General features: G+C 46.4%; 1 protein-coding gene across 1 annotated transcript; it reads right to left on the reverse strand.

Moving 5' to 3' along the window:
• Positions 1-1,014: 1,014 nt before the first annotated feature.
• On the reverse strand, positions 1,015-17,439 carry SAXO4 (stabilizer of axonemal microtubules 4). Its single transcript, XM_084858684.1, has 13 exons — positions 17,192-17,439; positions 15,247-15,364; positions 12,806-12,959; positions 11,326-11,454; positions 9,484-9,547; positions 6,338-6,432; positions 4,606-4,665; positions 4,382-4,468; positions 2,669-2,785; positions 2,461-2,555; positions 1,946-2,110; positions 1,619-1,706; positions 1,015-1,179 (listed from the first exon to the last, which is right to left on the reverse strand). The coding sequence occupies exons 1-12, from the start codon at positions 17,379-17,381 to the stop codon at positions 1,619-1,621; spliced, it is 1,362 nt and encodes a 453-aa protein (XP_084714810.1). The 5' UTR covers positions 17,382-17,439; the 3' UTR covers positions 1,015-1,179.
• Between the last annotated feature and the right edge of the window lie 32 nt (positions 17,440-17,471).

Below are 17,471 nucleotides of genomic sequence, written 5' to 3' on the forward strand. Positions count from 1 at the left end.
ATGTAGGTGGGTGAGTGTTGTATCACAGCACAAAGAGGCATACGGAAGCCTTGCTGTATGGTGTTTTATCACACCCTGCAGGGGTACAAAGGATCCTACAGTGTGTGTGTGTGTGTGTGTGTGTTTGTTTAACTCATATTGAAATCAAGAAGATTTAAAAATATATCCTTGCTGCTACAAGGCAAAAACTAGTTTGATGAAAACAAGATACTATTAAGTGTACTGGTAGGTGGACATTGTACCAGATCTGACATTCTGGGAATGTGTCCAGACAAGGCTTTCATTGTGCAATCACTCTACCTCATTCATGGAATTTTATGGGCGGGGGGGTTGGGGTGGGAGTCCAGACGCCACCATCTTCCATTTGTAACCCTGTGTTTTCCCACCGCTTCTTCCAAAAATCCATTAAGGAAGAAAAGATGGAATCGCTGCTCATTGACTTTTGATCAGCAGTGCTAGGGAGCCCCTCATCTGAGATCACCCAGTGAGTCAGTTTCCACTCTCAACACAGTCAAGCAACCTTTGTTGCACTACCATTGTTGGAAAATGAAGGCATCCAGTATAGACAGAGCAGGGTTGGTAGAACAGGAGGGTGCTCCTGAAAAATGTCCCTGATGTTTGTAGAATATAAATTTAAGCTTCTGCAGCACAGACATCATGTGGCCAGGTCACAAGCACCATCCACCACTGGATGGGTGGGACATTTATCCCAGGTACCAGTCTTACCCCCTGATCCTGGAAGAGTGGATGGGTACAAGTGCTGAGAAGTTTGGAAGTGGAGGAGAAAATGTGATCCCCTATCCAGAACACCCAAATGCTTGAGACTACCTTGCACCTGCACACTAGGTGGGTCAGATGTCCACATCAGGCCTCTCTCTGGTCAATCTTCTCCACCTGTGCCATCTACTATTGCATCTTAAAGCTTCCCCAGGCTCTTTATGAAAGCCTTATCCACCCTTTCCTCCAGGGAACGTTTCACCTCCACTTCAATGCTGTGCCTGGGCCACTAGACATATCAGCAAGATACATTTTAAGTTCTTTAAAACAATACAACCCTTGGCATAAAAAGACAACTGGTGTGACATGACGGCACTATCACTGGTGCTTCTTCCTTCGCATGCGGGAGAGTGATCTGAAGCCCAAAGACATCATGCGGTGCTGTCCAATTCAGAAAAGAAGCTGCAAAAAGGCAAAACTAAATCAGTGACTAACCTTAGGAAGAGGATAAATGCTGAGAGGGGATGGAGTGGAAGTGCAAACTGTCCCCATTTCTTTCAAGGGCCAGGGAATGTCCCTTCCTCAGCAACACTGACCCACAGAAATTCTCTGGACATTTCCTGGGTAGGGAAAGAGCTTGTTGGTTCTGTGACAGTTTGCTTTACAGAGAGGGGGAAAAAGTACCAGAGTTGTCTGCATGTATTCCTGGAATAGGAAGCCCTGATCAGACCGGAGAGGCCCTAGGCTCCAGTTCCTACATAATGGCCAAATCAGTCAAAACATAGCATGCACAACACTGCCCTGTCTTTGCACATGCCTCTCCGACTGATACAGTGTCCTGGTCAGCGTCTCTATCCTACTGCCATAAGATGCAATGGCATCTTTGCATCATGCCACTTACTTAATTGGGCACCGTTGTCTGATGGAGAGCAGTGAAGCGGCGGTCATGGGGAGAATCACGATAGAACGGATCAACTGTTGTGATTGTCCTGTTATGGCAGAGCAGACAGCATTATAGAAGAGAAGATAGTAGAAATCCATTGGAGGGAGGAGATTTCAGTTAAAACAGCCTTTCCAACTTGGTGCCCTCCAGATGCTCTGGACTTCACCTCCCATCAGCCCCAGCCAGCATAACCAATGATCAGGAATCTTAGGAGCTGTAGTCTAAAACATCTGGAGGTCACCAGGCTGGGAAAGGATGAGTTCAAACAAATCCAGGGAGCGTTACCTGCCAACATGGGGGTGAACAGTCCTCAAGGTCTCTGTGGCATTGGGGTCAGTGCCTAAGTCGGTGGCATGGTTGTTGGTCGCAAAACCACCTGCCTGCTGAGGCTGGACCCCTCCTCGTGTCCAGCCTTCCCTGTCCACTCCCTTTGGAATGTTTTCATAAAACCTGATAGAGAGAAGAGAGGGATTATGGCCTGCCCAGATGAATCCACCATCCTCTGCCTCTGGCTCTCTCTCAAACAAAGCAGGTGTGAGCAGAAAACGTCCTACTAGGTATTATATACCCAGCGCCCTGCAGACATATACCATTCACACATCAAACAGCAGACCAAGCAGCCATGCAAACCCTTGCTGCTCCAGAACTCCCACCAACGACTTCCCAAACCCTGTGCATGGAACAAACCTAGACCCACACAGGTAAAGGAACCGCATGGTTCCTACGCCTTTACAGCAAAGCATGCCCTGGCTGGGAATGTTGCTATCCTGATATGGGTGGTCAACTACTACCAAACTCACTTGGAGCTGTAGCTAGTCAGGAACCTGTTGGGTAGATCTGGTTCATACGCAGGTGTCACATAACTGAGGTTATTGAGGCTGAATCCTGTTGGCTCCTGTATGGAAAGGATCACAAAAACAGAACTAAGGACCTGGTATCACAGGAGCAGAGCAAAGAGACCCATGGATTATGAAGCTGTAACATCCCAGGACTGTAGTTCAGGCATACCTTGTTACCCACGTATTCCCGCCCTAGAAGACTGGTCTGCGTCTGAGGTTGCCGCTGAAGCCCTTGGAAGTGAGAATGGCTCAGGGGGCCAGATACCTCTTCTGGGGGTGGAACTGCCTGGGGAGATTGAAAACAGTGAGGAATGAAGGGGCCCCTGTGGGAGTTGGTGAAGCACAGGAAAAAGAGAGGCACAAGAAGGATGACAGGAATCAAAATGGAGAATGTGGTGAAAGGCACAGTGGGGTGGGGGCAAGAGGGAATAAGAGAAAAAAGCGAATGTTGACGATACAGAGGGTAGTAAGAGGAATACGCAGAGACAGCTGAGGCTTCTGTTTGCAGAGTCTGACAGGAAAACAAAACTCAGAGAAAGGTGGGAGAGCAGAAGAGACAGAAGGGAAAGCAGGTAGAGAAAGAGGTCATGGCAGATAGCGGTACATGATGTAGATCAGGAAAGCAGAACTTCTTTCAGCCTGAGGGTCAAATTCCATTTCAGAGAAGCTTTCAGGGGCCATGTTCCAGTGGTGACCCGAGCTGAAGGCAAGGGGGGTGGGACCAAAATATCAGCATATTTTAGCTTAAACCCCTTCCTGCCAGAAAATACGCCTTAGGAGAGGCACTCCAACCTCTTAGAATGGGGGGAAAAACTGCACAAAAGCCGGGAAAACACCCAACAATTGGCCATTGGGGGAAGGGGTGGGGCCACAGGAAAGGGAATGTGGCCATCTCGGGGAACCCTGGGGGCCACAGACTGAGATCCCGGGAGGGCCAGATTTGGTCCCCAGGCCTGATATCCAGGGAGCCATCTACACGGCACCACTTTCAACCTTCAGTCTGCTGTAACTGCGCAGTACTGCACCTGCGAATTAGCTTCTGCTGCGGTACACACATGATTTACTGCAGACCTCTCCAACGGAAAAATCCACTGTGCCCTGACACGTGGCCGTTAAAGTGAAGTAAATTGCAGCAGTCGTGCTGCTCTCTTTTTTTTTACCATTATATTTAAATGCACAGCTGCACAGGCACATGAGGGTGGGGGTGCGACACTTCAGGTTTTAGTGGCTGTTTTGTATTTTAGGGGTTCTTTTGTCCATTCCTCTTTGGTAAGATGTGGGTAGTCTGCTCCTTCATTACCATGCCAACTGTTTGGCAAAGTAACTCTCATGATGGTTTGCACATGTGAAGGGGCATGCCCATGTGAGAGGTATGTGCCTAGTACCCACCATTCCAAAATGGATACCTCTCTGTTACTGCACAGCTGCAAAGGAGCAGGGAGGGACGGGGAGAAGTGAAAAGGCATCACAGAGTGACACAATCACTAAGCACACCTACCCCACACCCACTGCAAACTGCGAAGTCAGTTCGAGGAAGAGACAGACAGCTCAGCAACCATGGTAAACCCGCAGCAAGCTAAAAAAATTGCAGCAAAACGCCTCTGTGGAAATCCGCATTTCCGCTGTGAAAACCACGGTTAGGCTGGGAAGTGGCAACTACATCGTATGTCCCAAAGGTCCTCGGATCGCAGCAGCCCAGGAGTAAATGGCTCATGTAGATGGGGCCCAGAACTCCTGACATAGATAAACAAGTTGTATTGGCAGGAAAACAGCTGCAGATATGTAAGGGACAGCCAGAAAAGCTGGTGTAAGAAAAGCAGAAGGCAGAGAGACTAAGGGAAACAGGTTGGAGATATGCTGCTAACAAGGGAACATTGCTTACTGCAGTACTGAGGCCAAGATCCTTCTCCCGACTGAATCCAGAGCCCCTCTCAGAGCCCTTGGAGAGGACTGGTAGGAACTCATCACCCTGTCAGGGGAACACAATACAGGTGGCTGCACCGCACACAAACAGAGGTGGAATACAGGAGGGGAGGAATGGTGCAGGGCAGGCATATATCCCTTTCTTTGTCTTCCCAGCCCCCATCAGCACCAGCCGCTCCTTACATGTGGAGGGGAAGATGGCAGATAATCCGTCTTCGTAATGCTGATCCCAGGACTGTTGTCCTGCAAAGCAGAAGGCAAATACTGAGACTCAGAGAGAGAGCTAACTACACCAGACAGAACACCTTTCATTAGAGCTCTTACTAAGGCAAGGAGTCAGGTTTGTGGGAGGAGACAAGCTTCTCCTCACTGGCCTTACTAACAACCAGTGGTGTCTGGGACTTAATTACACAGAACCCTATTCATACTGTGGAAGAAACTACAGAGACCCATAGGTTAAATCTACAGAGAACTTTTGTCCCCACTTAGATATGAAAGCAAAACGGCCACAAGAGCAGAACTCAGTTATAGGAAGATGTAACAAGTGGGACCTGTAACAAGAAGGTGCAGTATGGCATACTCCTGTTCAGGGTACCAGCCACTCAGTCATGTCCTTTTCCAGGATACCCCATTCCATCTCCCTTCCCCCAGTTTTCCATTTGTTCCTCATCAGCTAGTTAGCATTCCATGCTCACTGGGCACACTCAGTCTTCATTGGGCTACTTTGGGAGGCCTTCTCCATAGCATTTTTGCTGAGACCTCCCCTTGTGTGTGGATAGTGTCATTTTGGATACATAAAGACAGGCACTCTGAGAACAAATTTGTTATTAGCACACATTCACAGCCTGCAGAACCCCAGGTTTCCCCACCCATTTATCCCCACCATCAGCTGGGTGGTGGGGAACAGACTGCTGTTTACCCACTGCTATTAGCAGCAGAAAACCAACTATCTTCTTTGGGATTGCTGGAGAGGCAAAGCCTGCCACCCACTGCAGTGATCCTGATCAAGATTGTAGTTTCTCACTGCTAATAGCAGCTGGAAGCAGTAATCCAGAGTCGGATCATTGGGAGGTTGAAGGCTTTAACCTTGCCTCTCTCCCCACCCCCAGCTATTTGTTCCCCACCACACAACTGATAGTTGGTCAGCTGGGTGCTGGGGAGAAGTGAATGAGGCACCAGGAGGCTTAAATTTTACTCCCCATAGCAATCCTGATCAGGATTGTTCTTTCCCCACTGCTGTTAGCAGCAATCTTGAGTAGGATTGCTGAGGAGACAGAAAGAGTGAGTGAGTGTGTGTCTGTGAGCATGCTTGAGAGATAATGGTGTGTGTGTGTGTGTGTGTGTGTACGCGCGCGTGCGCATGTGCACAAATGAGCGGGATCAGCCGAGTCATATGAGCGGGATCAGCCGAGTCATATGTGGCTTGGCCCCACACATCACTGACTCACTCATCACCAGCCCTGCCCTCTCATGCAGCCCCCAAACAGTTCTGCAGGGGCCAATGCAGCCCCTGACCCCAAAAAGTTGACTCACCCCTGGTATATGCAAAATGGAACTCTATGCAGAACAATATTCGAGGTCCCTCCATTTGGGAACATACTTCTCATGTATCCTAATTTGAGTTAGAAATCATACCTCTTTGTCAAGGACTTGATGGTTGGGAGGTGAGGGGTGAGCTGCGAGATATGAGCATGAGGGGTTTTCTAAACCCATTCAGATATTTTTAAAACTGACATGCCAGGGCTGAAGTCATGAATAGCAACATCTCTAGTTTGCAAATTGTCCAATGAGTTATTATACTATAGAGCAAGAGCACCAATTTTGCTAGAGCTTTATCTTGTAGCCTGCTTAACATAATACTTAATCTGGCCCTTGGCAAGAACAGCAGCATATACAGATATTCCACTGGGAGAACCTGAGATGTTGGTTTGTCCACAATGGGGTTAGCAAGGCAGCCTTCAGTGAATCCTGTCTCTTCCTTGGCTCCAATTGTTTTCTTTTGCAGGAAATCTGTATAGAGAAAGAGATTAAGAGATAAAAGTCAAGGTGATAACTATACTCACAGTTTTCAAACTGTAAGCATGAGAAAGTGTGTGAAACTCCCAAGACTGCACATTCTGATGTTATCCAGCAATTCCAACTGCCCAGAATGGAACTCACAGCCACATCTCCTGTTTCCCATGGCATTGCTCTTTCCAGTTGAGCTCCCAGCCAGGCCACTGTACTGCATCCCTTGAACCTGCTGTTCAAGTGTCAGTTCTTCTTTGTCCACGTGGCCACCATTTTGCTCTCCCTTGCAAAACGTTCATCTCATACAGACACCAATAAAAGCGCGTTGTACGTAGTATTCTAAGCACGGTCTGAGTGGAATCCGGAGCACCACACAGCTCTTCTCTGGGAACAGGGGCGTAATTTACAGGTTCTACATACAGAAATCTCAGCCATTGGGCTAAAGGAGGTGGCTAAATGTTGTGACTGGAGTAGCAATCCTTCTCTCCACCCACGACTCACCCACCACTATCTGATCCTGGCTTTCTCCTGGTCAAAAGTATTGTTTGCAGCCTGCGTTTGGGCCAGAACCCCTATCTGAGGGAGCCTACAGGATATGGTTTGCAGGTGGCAAGTGGATGTCATCCTGCCCACAGGGTGGTGACAGTCCTTATGCTAAGAGAAGCGCCATGGGCTTTTGGGAAGCATGCTTGTGCAGGGGAAAAGGTGCGGATTGGGTTCAGTGATGTCATCAAGGCATTCCCGTTGTCCCAACGTGGTGATTGGTACTTTCCATGCATAGGTACAGTGGGGCCATTATCAGTGAAGGTCATGATGACTGGTGGGCAGTCGCAAAGTGGCTGCCAGTGCTGCTACATCAGCTTTGGCTGCCAGTGATGTTCTTGTGCTTTCTGCTGGGAGAGCATAAGACCGTGAGCAACTTCATGATGCCGACACAAGTGCTGATTTAGCAGCTACCCACATAACAGGACCGCTGGCCTGGCCTACTTGTCTCTCTCACAGTAAACCTCCTATGCTTTCTTCGATATATACGAGGGCTGAGGGGCAGTCACAATGTAAGAACATCAGAGCAGCCCTGCTGGATCAGACCAAAGGCCTGTCTGGTTCAGCATTCTGCTCCCACAGTGGCCAGCCAGATGCCTCTGGGAAGCCCACAGGCAGGACAGGAGGGCAACAGCACCCTCCTGCTTCTGTTCCCCAGCAAATTATATACAGAGGCATGCTACTGCCGCTGCTCTTGGAAGCAGCACATAGCTATCATGACTAGTAGCCCTTGATAGCCTTATCTTCCATATCATAATTATATCATAATTGGGGGCCGAGCACATGCGAGTTGTGCTTTTCTGTGTTGGCTGCAGGGAGGAAGCGAAGCCCTGCCCTGCCCTGTGCAGGCTGCTCAGACGCCAAGGAGGAGAGGCTTCTGGCCTGGAGCTTCCCCATCCACGCTGTAACTAAATGGAACAAATACCCCTTTAGAAGTTACTCTCAGCTCTGTAAAAGCCACACACCTATATGAAGGAAGTGATCATCTATGCAACTGGCTAGGAGAGACAGCCTCTGAACCGTAAAACTCTAAAACAGAAACATTCTTTGAGAGAGCTTCTTGGAGTTTTAATTGTCACCTTGAATGCAAGATTTTTTTTTTCAGACATGAGAGTAACTTGTGCCTCCATATCTCTAGCATGTAATGTAACTAGCTGTCCCCCCAAATCCAGGCAAATACTTTCATTGTATTTAACTCTTACGATGTTATAGCAAAAATGTTGCACAGCTCTAGATTCTCTCATTCCCAGCTCCCAGTTATGCAAGAAACTCCACTTTCATTATAAAATGTATTTCTAACCTCCCAAGATGTAAAGGAAGGTTTAAATATCAGAACCCCCACAGGCCCAGAAATAAAAAAGGCAAAAAACAAAAGCACCCCAGCAAAAATATAACAAAAACTAACCTCCAACTTCCATTTTAATCTCAAAATTTCTATGACACTATTTTTGAATGCTTGTGGGTGGCAATATTGATATGTGGAACTTAAAAAAATAATATTCAGCTGGGAGTTGCTTGTAAACTGGATCTGGTCCAAACTACTGCTTTCACTTCCTAAATATGGATTTAGGAGAACTTAAAATTCAAAGAACAGGGAGGTGAGATTCAGAGGAGGGAAAATAGCATGCTGCAGCTTGGCGTACAAAGAGTATAAGGATAAAAAATATCCCAGATTGCTACCTTTGTGAGGGTGGTGTTATTTCATATGTTGTCTATTTCAAGCACACAGCAGTCACAATCAAACACAGGCCTAAGCACACTTAATTTTGCATTGGATTGTGATGAGCACATCCAGTATCAGACTGAGTTTGCTTCCCAAGTTACTTTTGTCCCCTTTCTTTTTTGGCATTGATCAACCAAACATCTAGTTTCAATGAGTAATAGACACAAATTCCTTAACAGATCCTTGGACTTCAAGAATCCTTAGTGGCTTCAGAGTCAAGCGGTCCCATCAGGCTGTCTGTATTGTTAATTCAGATGACACGTTTGTGTTTAGAGACAGGTGGGACTCACTAGAGCAGCCTTCCCCAACCTGGTGCCTTCCAGATGTATTAGACTGCAACTCCCATCATTCCCAGCCAGCACCATGCTGGCTGGGGTTGATGGAAGTGGCAGTCCAACACATCTGGAGGGCACCAGGTTGAAGAAGCCACCAGAGTCATCACATGCCTAGTCAATGTAACACTAAAAAGACTAGTAGCATTGCTTGTTATCCCATCGACACTTTGACTTTGTAAGGCCATGTCTGACAGCCCAAGAATCTCCCTCCAAGATCTAGCAACCTGTCTGACAGAGAACCATCAAGCAATTCTGCCGGGAGTTGGCTTTCCTTTGGGAATCTCCCAGCTAGCCACTGATTGAAGGTGCCGTGTGGCACTTGAAAAATGTAAGAAACTGGCCAGTTAAGGCGCTATGTGTAAGCACACGTTGCTCCCTTTTTATGACTGAAGAGAGTCAATGTCATGGCGGAGGAGGGCAGTCTGTGTTAGCCATGAAGAAGAACTATACCTGGTTGTCCGGGAATGCTGAAGCGGAACTTTGAGCCGTACTCTGTGGACATGTAGTGAGGTCCCTACAAATACAGCAGAGAGTAAGACCCTGTGCTCTGGAAATAGCCTGCTACTCACCCTACCAATAGGCTTTCCAACTTACTGTCTCACATCCCATCCTAGTGCTCAGCTGCCCAAAGTTCTCCTGCTCTCTCGGAGGATTTTGTCCCTTCTTTCTTGCTGCCCTTTATGCTTGGAATTGCTTCCCAGAATTCATTTGTGACGCCATCTCCCTTAGTTCCTGCAAATCACACCCCAAAGTCCATCCTTCTCTGTGAAGCCTTTGGCACAACCTCCTAGTCCTCATACCCTACTGTGGCCTTCCCCAACCTGGTGCCCTCCAGATGTTTTGGAGTTCATCTTCCATCAGCCCCAGCCAGAATGTCCAATGGTCAGGAATGGTGAGCATGCGCCAGGTTGGGGAGGCTGCTCTACTGTAACTAAGCATGTGTACCTGAAATAATTTCATACTCTTCCCCTGTTTACCTGTGCCTCCATTTCCCTCCCCTTAGTCTGTTTTTTCCCTTGTGTCAATCCCTAGATTGTAAGTCCTATGGGGGAGAGACCAGTCCTCTCATTTTTTGTAAAGCACCATGTACATCATGGATGGGGAATGTGTGATCCTCCAGATGTTGCTGGACTACAACTGCCATTATCCCTCACTATTGGCTATGCTGGCTAGGTCTGATGGGAATTGCAGTCCAACAACATCTGGAGGGCCACACACTTCCCACCCTGATTTACATGGATGGCACTGTTTATTTATGTATTTATTTATAACCCACCTCTTCATCCAAAAGAAGATTTCAGGGTGGCATACACACACAAAAAATATTCAATGCAATTGAAACAGCATAAAACATAAACAATCAATACAGTAAAACTGAGAGGCATTGAAACTATTTCAACTAGCTTAAAAAAAACAAATTTAAGTGTAAAATAACTGGGCAATAAAAACATTTTAATCTGGTGCTGAAAAGCGTACATTGGTGCAAGGTGTGCCTCCTATAGGAGGATATTTCAGAGATGTGGTGCCACCACAGAGAAGCTCCTCTCTTTTGTACATGCATAAAGTACTTCTCCTGTAGATGGATGCATGCCATTTCTTGCTGATGATATGAATGCTCAGGCAGATTAATTTGGGAGAAACCACTCCTTCAGATATTTGGGCCTCAAGCTGGTTAGGGCTTTAAAGGTAAGCACCAGCACCTTGAATTGGGCTTGGTAGTGAAAAGGCAGCCAATGTAGCTTCTTCCCAACTGATGCAATATGGCTCTACCTAGGCACACCAGCCAGAATTCTAACAGCTGAATTCTGTGCTAGTTGAAGCTTCTGAACCATCTTCCAGGGCAGCCCCACCTACAATGCATTACAAAATACAAATGCTGTATTTTTTTAAAGGGTGTTAATTCTATTGCACTTTTCTTCCATCCTTTTCCATATATACCACCTTAGGATGAGATCATGCTTGATGCTTCATAGTTCAGTGACTGCAATGCTGAGCAAGGACTTTTATGTATGAAATAACCTTCACAAATGGTGGCTCCAACCACCACCACCCAAAAACTAAGTCAAGGTGCATGGCATCTGAGGGCAGCCAAGTTATGTGGGCACCTGAGAAAATTCCACAAACGCTTATCCTGTTCCCTGGAAGTAAAAATACAAGTATAATAAATGAAATAATGGAAAATTTGCTGCTGTGACACCCAAAAATCAGCTGCCTGAGGTAGCCTCCTTACTCTGTCTAATGGTAGGGCCGGCCCTGATGAAGGGCCTACTGAGCCAGCGGCAGTGGACTCACATGTCTGGCATTTTCCACATCGACAGAGCTTTTTCCAAGTGACTTGTGGAGGACAGGGGTATGCCTCGGCTCCAGCCCTGTCATACCTTGCGCTCCCTGGTCCGCTGTGTCAAAATGGACTTTCTTGACCTATAAAATCAAACCCAGCTTGAAACTTGGAATAGAATTTATACCTTTCCACCAGGGAAATGGCATTCAAGGTGGCTAACAATAATAAGGACCAACATATAAAAATAAAAATGTAGTTTTACATCTAAAAATGTAATTATAGATCAAATACACTAAAAACACAATTAAAAAGTACAACGTACAATAATAAAAACAGCACCCAACCCAACAGACCAGCTTACACACCAAAGGCCTGGAACTTAGAAGTATGAATTGTCAAAATACAGTGAAATAGAGGCTATTCAGAGCTATAGTGGGAAAGGGAGAGAGAAGAACAGCCAAAACAGAGCAGAAATGCCAAGAGAACATTTTGTACCTGTCCCCTTCTTACAGAAGGTGGGGAGTACCTTCTCCTTGGCTGAGACCTGGATCCTGTTAAGCTCTAATTAAATACAAGGGAGCCTGTGATGGCACGGGGCTTCATGCACCCATATCTTGCCCATTTCTTATACACTCCAAACAAAATAATATGAATTTCAGCTTAAGTGTATTTGAAATAGAATAAATGTTATTTAACCTTTCCTGTTGCAGTGAACATGTTTGAAAAACAAACATGTGATTATGTGTTTTTCTGAAAGCCCACAACATAAAAAGCAAACCACACTTTACTTTTAATATTCACAACTGTAAAGCCATTCCATAATTACAGAGTCTGAGGTGTTTGGCAAATACTAGGGCTCAGTTCCATTCACTGGAGGATGGTGGCTCTGATGTCAGTGAGGCAGTGAATCTGCTCCGGGTTTCATTCAGAACTCTAAAGGAGCTATCCAAGGTTGGGGGTTGGACTCGATGGCCTTGTAGGCCCCTTCCAACCCTACTATTCTATGATCTTCTGTTCCTGAAGCTCTGTTTGTTCTGAATCCTCACGCACACTCTCACCAGATCATACCAGTTTACCCATTTTAGCTGTTATGTTCTTAGCCCTGCATGGCAGTAGATACTATTGTACAGTGACAAGCTTGGGAATTCAATGGCTCCCAAATGCCCAGAAGGCTCAGAATCCTGTAAAACATCCCACCCCCACACATAACATATCCCCAATTTTGCATCTTTCAGAATTTGAGCCAAATTCACAGTGCAGGAGAGCCTAAGCCATTATTAATGTGGACTGGGTGATAACTTCAGGGCATTACAGCAGGGGAAATCTATGGCCCTCCAGCTGTTTTGGCCTACAACTCTCATTGGCCCTAGGCAGCATAACCAATGGTGAGGGATGGTGGGAGTTGTAAGCCAAAACATCTGGAGGGACACAAGTTGTCCACCCCTGTATGACAGCAATGTACAATGCAGAGCCTTGATTCTGGATACTTACTGCTTTAGTGGTGGGAAAAGAAAGGGGCTTTTCCCGGCTATACCCGCTCCCTGACTGGTACACATTCCAGGGAAGGGGATATTTCCCATCTGGGAGCTGAAGAGGCTGGAAGTGCTTAGTAGTTGTTGATTCATAGTTGTCATGAAGGAGCTTCCTAGTTTAGGAAAGAGAATAGACATAAGGGACATAGAAAGCATCTGGACTTAGTGGGGACAGTGGCCATGTTCAGATATAACATTGAGCCATAGTTTGTTTTAACCATGGTTTGGTGAACAACCCAGGATCTGGCTTGCATACAAGCAAAGAGATCATGTTTTGTTTGCCTCCTCTGCAAATACCCAGTTGCTGTCATGGAAGCCTTTGCAGCAGTTGAGGACAGACATAGTCTCACCAGATCACCAGTTCTCTTCCCATTGGCCAGCTGCAGAAACAGGGCAGGGAATATTAACTTTTTCCTTCTTGGAGGTTTTCATCCACTCTTGGCACACCTCAGGCCAAACTGTCTTTGGCTCAAGAGTAGCCGAAAACCTCCAAGAACGAAAGCATTTGTGTTCCCTGCCCCATTTCTACAGCCAGCCAATGGTGGTCAAGCATCCCAAGCTTTCTTCCCTTGCCCCATCCTGGGACATGCTACACAGATGCTGTTATCTGCATCCCACTGCCATTATTTCTTAGGTCTCCCCCTCATCGCACTCCTGAACAAAATAATAAGATATTATTTTTCTGCCTGCAGTCCCATGGGCTGTTATGCTAGCGGCCTAAAAAGGTTAGTGATCATCAGTAAAGGGATATGTGAAAACTCTCCATTTGACACTCAGCCACCCAGCACTGGCTCCAAGAACCCTGATTTGGATGTTACATATTACGGTATTTGCCCCCTTCAAGGGAACACTAAGGAGCACAGGGGTATATGCCTAATTTTTTGCAGTCGCCCAACAATTCTTGTGAAGGTTGCAAACAACAAGTGACATCTTGGATCTGGCCTGATTGCTCTGAGGGATCAATCCTGCTTGGACTGTCTGGATCCAGGGATATAGCTCTGTGGGGTCAATCTTTGGTCAACAAGGTGCTAAGTACTGAGGAGTCACAGGTATGACTTTCCCAAGAACAGACCTTCAAAAAGCACTTAAGCATGGAGGAGCAAAAATCATTATTGTGTACTTCCTTTTGAGAGGGCTTTTGTTTTAAAATTTGGGGTAGGTTGCCAAGAGCAAACTTGTGCTTTCAATATGTATTCCTAGACAGATATAAGTAAAAATTTCCCATGGTCCCTTTAACTTTTCTTCTCACAAGTGGAACTAGGTGAGCAAGGAGGTGGAAGAGAAAAGGAATCTGTTGCCAAGCAGAGTGAAGAGGTAGGGTGAGGTCTGGTAAAAGCACCAGCAAGTGTCATTTAGCCATGTAAACATTTTCATTTTCTAATTGTTGTTGCCTTATGTCTTTGTAGCCGGGGGCGGAGCACCAAAACAAACTAGGATTAAGCCGGGATTGTGGGTTCTGATGCAACAAACCACTATTAACACAAGCTGAAATTCACAAGCCAACTTCATCCTATGCTTTTAGATAATGGTCTGTTGGCCACAAACAAACATTGTTAGTTGGCGGGGTGGGTTCTGACATAAAAACAAACCACAGTTAACCTAAATGAACCATGATTTAGTGTTACATCTAATGCAACCAGTGACTAAAGCTATTCAGGATTTCCATGGCTGGAGAAACTGAGAAGGCAGTAGCTGGTTATGAAGGTCAAGTTCTTGGATATAATCCTATTTTATAGCAGGAATTGAACTAGGCTCCTTAGAACTGTGCTGAAAAGACACCCATAAGACATGGTTTCTAGCTGCCCCTTAAGCTGAAAAGTTAGAATTGGCAACCAAAACATGCCCTGTCCTCAGCTCTTCCATCCACCTGAGCTTCACTCACTGCTGACACCATGGTGAGGCATCATTTATAGTTTCCTAGCCATGGGTGTACGAGTGGAGCTACAGCAAATGGAAGCATGTTGCTGATCCAGAGGTTACCTAAGTTATGAGAATATGGCTATGTTAGAGCAGAGGTGAAAAACCTCAGGCCTGGGGGCCAAATCCAGCCTTCTGGAGTGCCTCAGAAGGCCACATCCTCTTCCCCAAACCACCAGCTGTTTGGGAGTTTTTCTGCTTGAGCACAGTTTTTCCCCCATTCGAAAAGGTTGAAATGCCTCTCCTAAGACTTAGCTACTGGCAGTAAGAGAGTTAAGCTAAAATATGCTGGTATTTTGGCCAGAACCCTTTGCCTTCAGCCCTGTCCAACCACTGGAATGCAGCCCGAGACCTTCTCTGAAATGGAATTCAGCCCTGGGGCTAAAAGAGGTTTTGCACCCCTGTGTTAAAGGATGGGCGATATCCAGTACACAAGGCCATTCCCCCATCCGAAATAATTCCCTCAAAGTGCAAAATACCTACCCCACAGCAGGATTATCTAATTTGTCCAGGCTTGGTTTGTACTGGACAACAGGCCGGTAATTAGTTTTGTATCCAGCTCCAGAATGGAAGCCATTCCGAGGATGAAACCCTTCTTGGCCTGGCAAACAAAAGGGAGGCAACGGCAGATTTGTATTGCCAATTTATTTATGTACTACTTTTTTTGTGTACTACCATTGTGCTCAAGGCAGTTCACAATATAGAATAATGACTTACTAATCCAGTGGACACAATGCAAAAGGAAAAAGCCATGGATGGAAGAGGTAAACAAGGAAATTTAGGTACCAATTCTTACATGTTACAAGATGGTTATGTAAAGATCAGGTGGAACAGTCACTACAGCAGACAGTTCAGGGAGGAGGGAAGAAGATGAGCTACATGGCATGTGATCCATTCACCAAGTCTTGTAGTCTCCCTCTGAAGCAGCCAGGTGGATGGATGCAGTTCCAAGAGACGAGGAGCCAAATGATAGCTTGTCCCAGCCAGGCCGACGGAGGGGGCCTCACTGGTCTGCCTCTCCCTCTAATGCAGCCTTACCCAAGCTGGTATCTTCCAGATGTTTTGGACTTCAACTCTCATCAGCCCCAGCCAACATGACTAATGATCAGGAATGCTGGGGGTTGTAGTCCAAAACAACTAGGAGGCACCAGGTTGGGGAAGGTTGCTCTAATGCAGCCTGGTGGAATGGCTCCAGATGGAAGCATCTCTGGGAGGGAAGGAGGCAAACAGTGGTTGACCCTGGCAAAGCTGATGGAGGGGGCCTCACTGACAGTTCTCCTTCTAATCCAGTCAGGGAGAACAGCCTCTGCAGGAGACAGTTCTGGGAGAGGAGGACTGAACTTTCAGGAAGAATTAAAACTGCATAAAGGTGATACACGCTGGCTAGAAATGTGTATATTGGGGGTGGGAGCTTCTCCAGAAAGGCCATTTTAACCTTTGATGCTTGGACCTATGATGATCTCTAAATTGTACTTGCATCCAACACACACCTGTCTACACTGCTGTTGAGGTTAGGTACTACATTGATGTTGGCAGGAAGTAGGAAGAGTGAAACCCACACGGTCTTGATTCAAATGTCATCCTTTATTTTGGACAGGGACATTCAATTGTGCTGTCACTTTTCTGTCAAAGTAGGAACCCACCACTGTGTAGATATGTCCTGTAACAGGGGCGCACAACCCATAGATTGCATGTGTCCCCTGGAGGTCTCTTGTGCGGCCCCCATGCCCTGCTCCCTATAACAAGCGATAGTAGCATGTAAGAGAAAGAGCCCGTCAGGGACAAAACACTTTAAGGAACACACCTTCTACACATCTATGTCGCAGAGAAAAGATCTATCTCTAAGTTGGGCATTTCAAGCAAGGCCCAAGATGCATAGAAAGCAAATATGGGAAGCTGCAACCATAAGCGCACTTGCTAAGAATTCCCACTGAATTCAGTGGGACTTGCTTCTAAGTCAACTAGTTTAGCTGTTTATTCTGGGTCCATTCAGTTTATGAGAACAAGTTTGAAGGAGCCTCAGGCTTGCTTGCTTCTGTTCCCATCACGTGCCACGATAAGTAACTTCCAATTTGCCACAACCCATAGTTTTCCATTTCATCCAAAATTTTATTTTGCCTGCAAACCTCAATCAAATCCTGGTTTTCGCTTCAGCACAGATTATAGTTTGCTATTTTGCTTGAATGAACAAACTAAGGTTTGCCACAAACAAGGACCAGAATTTACTGTGGCACACGAGGGAAGGAGGAAGGAGGTGAGCCTGAGCCTCATTCACATAACACCAAAGCGTGGTTTGCCATTTTGTCTGAGTCGTCCCACAATCCCTCTGGCTGGCTGGCTGGCTGGCTGGCACTTTTCCCTGGTCTGATTATGACCACAGTATCCACACGTGAAAATTAACCCCTTCCCATATTGATCAGGTCCTTACCATAAGCTGTGCCATAGCTGGTGCAATAGAATTTCATGGGGTCCATACTTCCACCAGAGCTTGTTTTTACATAGGGAGAAATGATCCCTAGGGGGAGACGCCCCATCTTTTCGGAGGATAGAGAGATGGACTTTCTGATGTAAGATTTTCCTGGGGAAATAGAGATTGCAGATGACTGACCGCTGATCATTCTGGGTAGTAGGGATGCTGTTAAGCGTTAGGAGGAAAAACCCAGTCTGCAATCTGCAGTGTACATGTCTCCCTAGAAACAGAGTGAGGT

This window comes from Heloderma suspectum, chromosome 1 (assembly GCF_057233095.1).
Source record: "Heloderma suspectum isolate Gila_16-S chromosome 1, 16-S_ref, whole genome shotgun sequence".
Classification (NCBI taxonomy): Eukaryota; Metazoa; Chordata; class Lepidosauria; order Squamata; family Helodermatidae; genus Heloderma; species Heloderma suspectum.